The sequence below is a fragment of the Bidens hawaiensis genome, unplaced genomic scaffold (assembly GCF_021521415.1).
Source record: "Bidens hawaiensis isolate Kalapana, Puna unplaced genomic scaffold, B.hawaiensis_p1.1 tig00004478_1, whole genome shotgun sequence".
NCBI classification, from domain to species: Eukaryota; Viridiplantae; Streptophyta; class Magnoliopsida; order Asterales; family Asteraceae; genus Bidens; species Bidens hawaiensis.
The window spans coordinates 887,916-897,968 of record NW_027491271.1 but is presented as its reverse complement, the minus strand read 5'-3'; the positions used below and the strand labels follow the sequence as shown (position 1 = coordinate 897,968).

The 10,053-nt window shown below is 39.6% G+C and overlaps 1 protein-coding gene across 1 annotated transcript; it reads left to right on the top strand.

The window, feature by feature from the left end:
• The first annotated feature begins 6,955 nt into the window (after positions 1 to 6,955).
• Positions 6,956 to 9,235, top strand: LOC143626721 (thaumatin-like protein 1). Its single transcript, XM_077096712.1, has 3 exons — positions 6,956 to 7,359; positions 7,831 to 8,506; positions 8,995 to 9,235. Exons 1-3 carry the CDS (start codon positions 7,293 to 7,295, stop codon positions 9,209 to 9,211), a joined length of 960 nt encoding a protein of 319 aa, XP_076952827.1. The 5' UTR covers positions 6,956 to 7,292; the 3' UTR covers positions 9,212 to 9,235.
• Positions 9,236 to 10,053: the final 818 nt, after the last annotated feature.

Here is a 10,053-nt window from a genome sequence, read left to right as displayed (position 1 = left end):
CACGACCTTAAGATTAAGAAATTTCGTTTGGATTTTGTCGGTTTCATGCATGGGACAAAATTTTGCCATCAACAATGCCTCGAACTCATCCCAAGTCAGGCCACACATCATTTCTCTTCCTTTGCTCATCAACAAAGCATTCCACCACTCAAGTGTTTCACCCTTGAACATAAGGGCAGAATATTGGATCTTTTCCTCGTCGGAACTCTTGCTTGTTATCACGATTGTCTCCCTCTCCTCAAGCCACCTCACAGTCGCGATGGCACCTTTATCACCATGGAACTCCTTTGGTCCATAGTATTTGAAGTCTTTAAACGAACACCCACTAATCTTGAGTTTCTTAAACTTTCGCCTAACTCCACCATCAGCGTTAGACTCATGAACACTTTCCTCAACACGAGATGGGTTCGGACGGGATTTTTGAGACTTGGAAGGATTAACAGATTGAGAATTTCTAGATTGCCTAGATTGGGATCTAGCTTCAGATTCTTCCCTAACCGCCTTTTTAATCATCTTTTGAATTTTATTCATATATTTTTCGGGAATTTCTTCTTCTTGATTTCCCACGGGGTCTTTCCCCTTTTCTTTTATTTCTCTCTCTTTTCTAGCATTCTCGTTGTTATTACTTTGTTCAGACATTTTCAATATATCTTTTTATATTTGAAATTTTTAACAACACTCCTTTTATTAACACCCATTTCATTACACACTTATATATATATCACTAAAGGATATATATATATATACTTATTTATACATACATACACATATATATATCGTTTGATAGATATATATATGGATTATCCTATCTTTATTTCATAGAACGTTTCAACGTTCTTATTACACACATATTTCACATACAAACTATATTATACACATAACTTCATTTTGTGTTCTTTTCCACCACCTTCAATCTTTCAAGAACTTCTTCACAACCTTTGTTAATTTGCTGCATTTGCGAAGAAGTGTTTCTCCCATGTTCTTCTTTTTCTTTCCTTCCTCAGCCACCTTCTTACTCCAATCGTCGGTTTCGTGTAGGGCACGATCCAGATGTTCTACATACGACTGTGGAATTACGTTGGGGTATCCATATTGTGGAGGTGGGTCGCGGTAACCCAGTGTCACCATCTCATAGTGATTCCTTGGTTCTGGATACGGAACGTAAGTCTTGTCGGATGAAAGGTAGAGATAGGTTTTAGCAGCACGGTTTTGCTCTCGGATCTCATCAGCTTGCTCTTCTTCTGTTGGGATCACGCCTTGTAACGGTGGAAAACTTGACAAAGCTTGGCTCCTTTGTTTCTCGAGATATTGAACATATGGATCAACAGAACCGTAGCTCGGGTTTTGGGAAGTGAGTGATCCTTCCATTGATGCCGATATCTCATTGGGATTATCGGGATGCTCTTCTTCCGGTTCAGATTCCTCCTCAGGATCTTCCTCTTCTTCGGGGTCCTCCTCTTCCTCCTCAGGTTTTTCCTCTTCTTCAGGTTCTTCCTCTTCCATTTGTTGGGTGGTTTCTTGGTTTATTGGGTGCATCTGGAAAATTTCACAGGGCATCATTACCCTCATTCTAGGCTTGTGGGATGGTCCTTCGCCTTTGTTTGGTTGAGAGTTGACTTCATTGGCGGAGGAGCTTCCGGTATGCCATCTTCATTGATCAGAGTGGCATTTCATCCAGTCAGAGGATGGGGATTTCGGTTCTTCTTTGATAGGTAAGTTGGAAAGGAAGGCATATGATGGATGAGGATTCGGTGGTAGGTATCCAGTTGGGTAATATTGCGGTACCTCCGAGGGTTGGTAAGTGGGGATCTCTGATGGATGGTACGTCGGTACTTCAGAAGGATGATACACCGGCATTGTTGGTGGATGATAACTTGAGTGCCTTGGCGGCTCAATCCTTTTTTTCGGTGGACTATCAGGAATGTCTATTGGATAGTGTTTACTTCCGGGGTAGTATACAGGTTTGGTTAGGTCATGTTCTACATCTTGATCGAAGTATGCTTCATAATATCCATCACTCATGTTGTCCTCGGGAAAAGGTTCGGCAATTCCAGCCTCTTTAGCCTTGCGCACATAATTTTCCATATAAGTCTTGAAGGATATATAACATTTTGGGTGGTTTAGAATGTAGAGAGGGAAAGAAAGGTTACCAGCCTATCTTATCCCTAAAACAAATAAACATTTATTTCCTATACTTGGATCGAAGTTGGGTATTGTTTTATAATACCCAATTCGTTAAGATCGATGGCTCTGATACCAACCTGTCACACCCCTATCTTAGGCCTAGGAGTGCGACCAACAGTTGGTACCATAATTGTAAATAAATCAGAGTTGCGTTAATTTAGCGGAAGACTTATAAACTTTAAGGATCAAAATATAACATTTACATGTATTCAAAAGACGGGATTATAAAATACCCGTTTAAGTTGTTAACAAAACATTACTTGTTTTATAATTACAAACCATCATTTAATATGTTAAGTTTACAAAATAAATCCGAGCCATCGGATAATCAAAGCACTTCGTCACTCCAAGTGCTAACTTTGTTCACCTGCAAAATGTAAATAAAATACGTCAGCAACGAATGCTGGTGAACACGCTGATGCAAAAATACTTTCTTTTACTTTATTACCCCTCGAGACTACGCCTGCCTCGGCCCAACGCGGCTTAGGAATAACAAAGTTAAATCAACACATTTATAAACTCGAGTCTCTACTCTAGGTCACCTCAGCAAACACCGCAGCGTTCGACTTAGTTAAGTACCCGTAAATATACACAAAGGTCGTACTCCCTGCAGGAGAGCGTCCTACGACCAAGAGTGGTGCGGTGTGCCCACCGCGTAGTACCACCTATGTAAGGATCCAGACACACGTATACCACAGCCTGAGGGCTAGGTTTATACTCTTATTTATAATGGATTTAGGAACAAAAAGTTCCTTGTAAATAATTTTCATACAACACGTTTGACTCATTTGAAAACAAGTTTATAAAAGTTTGGGGGCGTATTCACCTTTTCTCTTTGGGACCGGCTTCAACACCATCCGAGGGTCTTTCCCTCGCTGTCTCGCACCTATAGTACGAGTATAACTATTTGTTAGTCGGATATACAATCTGGCTTAATACCTTTAGTCTTGTTCTATACCTCGATGAACCTTTAGTTCATATATCTCATTTACGTGAAAATCTCTAGTTTTAAAGTAATTATAAACCTTTAGTTTATATAAAAACCCGACGTTTCTTCTTCTCCAAGAAACGTATTTTTTTTCTTTTATTATTTAAGAATACTCATTATTGTTTAAATAATAATTTCATAACAAAGAATATATATAATTACACACATATATATATATTCACAATTCATTCTTTTATTCTTTTCTTTGTTATGTTCATATTTATTTTATCGGGGTATCGAGTATAACCTCGACTTAAGGCTTAAGCCTTGAGTATAATATTGTATTTTATTGATTTGTCGTTACGCCTAACCTTATTCGCGTATTGGAAACCCTAGGAACTCGAGCAGCACTCCAACGCCGCTTTATTTTCTTGATCAACTTGGTACGCTTTCCTTAGCACGCCAATGATCAACAATCTTCGACAATCGTCTACACGCCTTTCGAGAACAAACACCCTCTTGGTTGCATGTGGGTGGAGGGTGGCACGAACTTCGAGGAAATATCGACATGGAAATCGAGGAATCGGGCACGTTTATCGAGGCGGATCGTTAAGATGTTTGGGATATTCTAGTGAGATGTTAGAGAGATGATTTGTGTGTGTGTGTTTTGGTGTGAAATCAGCTGAACTCGTAACCTACTATTTATAGGCAAAATTTGGATCCAATCGCGGTACGCGATGGACTCCTGAACACCCGTCGCGTACCGCGACATAGCCCTGCCCAGTCACCTAGTAGGCCTGCCACGTGGCAGACGTGGCGACACGTGGTGGCAGTGTTGCCACGTGGTGACACGTGGCGGCAGACGATGCCACGTGGTGACACGTGGCGGCAGACGATGCCACGTGGTGACACGTGGCGGCAGACGATGCCACCGTGTGCCACGTGGCACACGTGTCAAAACGTGTCAGACACCCCATCGCGTATCGCGATGGGTCTCTCTGATGATCCATCGCGTAGGGCGATGGATCAAAAAATCAGAATTTTCATTTTTAACTTGGAGTTTGAAACTTGGCAGAATTGATCCCTATACTTTGAAAATTTGATATTTTTGGCTCAAAATTTCCATGATGTTACAATACCTCTTTCACCATTTCCCGAACTGCCTCCAACTTCACCCCGAGCATTCCCAACTGGAACCAATGCCCTTTCCGTATTTCCATCCTTAGCTGGATTAGTGCATTCACGAGCAAAATGACCCGGCTTGTGACAGTTGTAGCACCTGAGGGTCTCTTTCTTAGAACCCACCTTTTGGTTATTAGGCATGTTCCAATTATTTCTACCCGTCCTCTTAGTAAACTTCTTTGCACGAAAAACTGCCATGGCAATTTGCCACGAGATGTCTATTTCTTCAACATCATTGGGATGAATCTGATCTAGTTCAGCAGTAACCACCGGTTGAACCAGGTCTCCGGCCAGAAAGGCATGATAACAATTCATGAATCCTGCCATTAGAGCGATATTCTCTTGAGTTTCTTTAGGTATCGTGGGAATCTGGCTGGAGTTTAGACTGAGAGTGGTTTTACCAGAATCATTTGTAGACTAACCAGATTTGGTGAAAAATGTTGGAGCTGGATTAGGTGAATTAGATGATGATGATGATGATGATGATTGACCGAGGGTGGATGAAAACATCTGGAAGTTTCCCTGTGGTGGTTGTTGAGTGGGCTTGAACAGAGAGAAGCTATCTTGAGACATGAGAGCACTGTTAGAAGCAACGTTATATCCTGCAGCGCTATAAGAACTAGCATGATTTATTTCCCGTTGTTTGTCATCCATATCACAGGCTTTAATAGTGGCAATCATTTCAGTCATGCTCATTCTGTTAAGATCTTTGGTCTTTTTGATAACTGCAACATTCAAGTCCCAATTTTTCGGCAGAGAATTCACCAACTTGTTGTTAATTTCTTAGGTTTGTAGAAAGATTCCAGCAGTTATCATTTCAGTTACAAGAGATATAAACCTTTGAAGTTGGGATTCCAATGTCTCTCCCAGAACATGATTAAACATATTAAACTTTTGTCGCAGCAGATCTTGGTGACTTCTCTTCATATCCTCATTTCTCTCATAAACTTCTATCAGTGCGGCCCACAACTCCTTAGCTGATTGGAGTTCTCTAAACTGAAGGGCAATCTCGGGTGAGAGTGCCATGGTTAGAGTTGAAAGAGCTTTCTCATCTTCTTCAACTTTGGCAAAGTCATCATCATCAAATATAGCAACTGGTTTCACAAGAACCTCGGTTGAACCATCCCTTTGATAGGTGATCCTTTGAGGTCCCCTTACAATGCTTTTCCAAATTTTTGAATCTTTCATCTTGGCATAGTGTTCGAAACGGAATTTCCATTCACTGAACCCCTCATGAGACAGTAACCGGGGTATACGAGTAGTAGTACCCATGATGGAATTAAGTTCTTGATGAAGTGACAAGTTGATGGAACTGCTGCCATTAATTAGCTGGGCCATTTTAATTTAAATCCAAATAGAATTAAGACCAATTAAAATTCAATCCAGTTTGGTGGTCCAAATCCAAGACGAACAGGCCCAACATAGTAGACTGGGCTGAGAATACGATGACCGAGAACACAGTTTTTGACAAAGTGTTGACCGAGAACCCTAAACGTTGACCAATCCTTGACCGAGAACCAAGAAATTGACCAGATATTGACCGAGAACTTAGAAATTGATCAAATCTTGACCGAGATCAATACTTGACCGAAAGCTGGTGTTGACCGAAAACGAGTTTGACCGAAAACTAATAATCTTAACCGAGAACCAAGAATAGACGAGAGCTCAGCCGAGAATTCAGCTGAGATCTTTAATTCTTGATAGAAAACTCAGATTTCTGACCGAAAAGTCAACCGTTTAGCCGAGAACCAATAATCAGCAGGATCTTTGGTGTAACAACCTTCCGAGAAAGGTGGGATTTGATTTAATTTCCAAACCAAAGCCAATATTCTCCCAAAAATAGCTCTTTCTTCTCCGATCACTTTTTCACCGGAAAAACAAACTCAACCACCAAAGGAAACACAATTCTTGAATCTTGAATCCGTTGATATCACAATAATGAGCCTGAATTCGTCCAAGGATCTGATACCAATTGTAAGTCCCGAATCTGGATCACTACAATATGATATCAACACAAGAAGTATAGGTGCGGAATACCTATACTCGGTGATTCAATAACACGAGTTGACAAAGTAAATTAACACGGAGTTGCTTCAAAACACACGTATATTGATGAATACGTCGGGTGCTTAAGCACTTACAATATTTGATCACAAAATGCTAGGAATGAACAACCTTAACCCTATACACCATATGATCTATATATAGGGAACCAACACCCTAGCCCAACAAGGAAAGCCCACCGAGAACACAAGTGTGTTCTCGGTTTACATAGAACCCGCACCCCAAGCCCAACATAACTATATTAAGTACAAACCACATAAACTTGGCCCAACACTTCCGCCACTTTTAACATTATTTTCACGAGATTAGTAAAATAACGTCAAAATTATTGCAATTTCACTTTTGCTCACTCAAGGGTTCACACATATATACAGTATATATGCGCACCGCAAGCAGGATGAAGATTACAAAGTATCTTGATTAAATTAGCTATTTTGAAGATTTTCCATGTAATATATATTAACTTCCAACTTATAACTCCCGGTGACCATCTCTAGTTCTCTACACTTTTCCAATTCTCGAATCTACATGTTTATATTCTCTCTTTCCCATAATAACAATAAATATATATATATATATATATACACACAGACAGTTGTATCCACATACCATACACTCAAAAGTAATACTTAACTATCACACCTATGCGTTCAACCACCCTATAAAACTTTGGTTTATCAATCACATAAGATCCCCCTTCTTCATCATCATCCTTCATTTCTTTCTTTCAAATCCAACAAACAAACTCCCTTGTTAAAGCTTCAAGTTGTATGGGTGGTGAAGTTCATACACATACAATCAAACTCCACATTTCTTACGTACTAACAATTGATTATAACTTGCTAATCTTGCTAGCAATCGGCGATTTGTACACCGAAAGAAATCTCCAAGTTTTGAAGATCTAATTACAATTGTTGGTTCAGTTATTCCATTAATGGCGATATATTCATTTGTGTCTTGTTTTTCAATTGCAACCATGGTTTTCTTGATGATTTGCACCGGTAAGTTTTTAAACTTTTTGATGTATATATCTATCTCTCTTAAAGTTATAAGGTTTAATGTAATGATATACATTTTATGAAGTTAAAAACTTGCATTCATGGGTTGTTGGATCAATTATTAGGGATGGATCGGTTGACGCTCAACACAAGTTCCATCACCTGATTCATTCACCATCAGATGGTTCTTAAGGTGCAGTGGAATATATATACTTTCTAAAGTATAACTATTTAGCATTGTTGAACCTTGATAACCGGTCTTGTTGTGTACTTTTAAACTATCTTGTTATGATTCACATCGTTTTAATCAGTAAGATATCTGGATCAATAACTATGTTCATATATGAAAAGTAAAAACATTTTGATATTTGCCAAGACATTTAATTTCTAGTTATGATGATCACTTATCTTTGTGTAAAGTTATCATTAAAGTAGCCAATATTTATGTTTTACTTTTATATTTTGTAATTTCAGGAATATCAGGAATGACATTCACTTTCAAAAATAGATGTGACTACATGGTATGGCCAGGAATATTATCAAGTGCCGGCAGCACCCCACTCGATAGCACCGGGTTTGAACTCAGCCCGGGCGAGTCACGCTCCTCCCAAGCCTCACCGGGCTGGTCAGGTCGGTTTTGGGGTAGAACCGGTTGCACCTTCGATGCAAGTGGTCAAGGAAGTTGCACAACTGGAGATTGCGGTTCCAACCAAATGTCATGCAATGGGGCTGGTGCCACCCCACCCGCCACCCTAGCCGAGTTCACCATCGGGTCAGGATCAAACGTTCAAGATTTTTATGATGTGAGCCTAGTAGACGGGTACAATTTACCAATAGCGGTTGATGCTAGTGGTGGAACGGGTGTATGCGGTTCAACAGGGTGTGTGACGGATTTGAACCGAATGTGCCCGGCTGAGTTACGAGTGGGTGATTGTCAAGCTTGTAAAAGTGCATGCGAGGCTTTTGGGAACCCGGAATATTGTTGTAGCGGGTCGTTTGGATCACCAGATACTTGTCGCCCATCGGTTTATTCTCAAATGTTTAAATTGGCTTGCCCGAGATCATATAGCTACGCTTATGATGATGCTACGAGCACGTTTACTTGTGCGGGTGCAGATTATACTATCACATTTTGCCCTACATCAACAAGGTATAATTCATTAACATTAGAATAAACAATCATTAGCACTAAGTTTTCTAATGACGAACGTTACTCTACCCTAGTAACTCTTAAATTACGCCATAATATGCTTTTGTACTAAATAACTTGAGTAATTATCTACCCAGGGCCGTCTCGTGAGTAAGTTAAATGAGGCGATGACTTTAATCTTAAATAAGAGTTACGTATTATGAGATTTTGAGAGTATAGTTCTTTTAGAATTAGTAACTCAGTAATGGGTCACAAGCTAAGAATGATTGTTTCATATTCATTATCACTACATTTCATCCATATTCTAAAATTATTGTATACTCTCTAACGCTATACGCATAAAGAAAAGAAAAGAAAAAGGTCTCAACATTTACAATAGTTATTTGTACGCTTAGCACGTTAAATATAAACATAAAAATGTAAATCAGCTTTATTGACTAATTTGTGACGGGATTTTGTTCGCAAATAACCCTTTTGTTATTTTTCAGCCAAAAATCATCAACAGATTCATCGGTAGCAACCTCAACCGGAACAACGACCAGTGCTTCGCCGGTGATTCCTAGAGCAACTGAACCCAAAGATGATTCGAACGGCTCGTCATGGCTGCCAAGTTTTTCCATTGGAGGATCATCAAGACAAGTTTCCAATAATGCCGTCACATGGACACTAATTTCGTTATTTGTTTTTCGCTTTATCCAGTTATGAAATCACACATAAATTTAAGCGAGAGCTGTAATTACATGAGAATTGCATAACCACGTTTAGAGATACATTGATCAATTTGTAATTAAGTTTTTCTTTTTGTATGATTTATGAGTTTATATTGACTAATCTCCAATCATTTTTTATTTTATTTTTCAAGAATATTATTGATATAAAATCTTTACAGCATGTCATGTGACGATATAATATAAGTATTTAATTTACGGGTTCAAATTAAACCTGTGAACTGAACACATTTAGCAAAATAGATTGTGTTGGTGTATATATAGCCCCAGCCTTATAAAACGTTAGCTTTGATAACATACGAGTCTAGATACCTATATATCGATTAACTACGCCTTTAATTTGCTAAAACCAAACCTTGATACAACAAGCAAAAAGGACCGCAGTACGTAGCATCACTATCGGTCAACGATCTGTTCATGAACCGTCTGCCAACCTTCTAGCTAAGATCAACAAATCATGCAAAAAGCATCGATCAATACACAGTCGCCTAGAGAACTTGAAAGCAGCAAAAGAATTTAACAAAGAATTGTTTGGAAATATTTAAGTGAAACAGTCCCCAAGATCGTGTGCTATTGTGATGGTAAGGTACCTCTCATTTATCCTAGAGGCGGAATGTTCAAATCTGTAAGTTGTAGCCTGTAGCTAGGTATATGTGGAATTCTTTAAGACTGAGGGGTGTGGGGGCTTCAAAGGGGGCGCTAGAGCCCCTCCGCTCGCGCCCCCAGGCGCTAGTACCACACCAACGGGGCGCTAGAGGGGGCGCTACCGAGGCGCAAACACCACTCGTGAGCATGGTAGCGGGAGAAGAGAGAGAGGAT

Coding starts and splice junctions, on each gene's coding strand:
- LOC143626721 (XM_077096712.1), top strand. CDS start 7,293: ATGGCGATATATTCATTTGTGTCTTGTTTTTCAATTGCAACCATGGTT. Junction 7,360..7,830: donor TTTCTTGATGATTTGCACCG/GTAAGTTTTTAA, acceptor TTGTAATTTCAG/GAATATCAGGAATGACATTC. Junction 8,507..8,994: donor TTTTGCCCTACATCAACAAG/GTATAATTCATT, acceptor GTTATTTTTCAG/CCAAAAATCATCAACAGATT.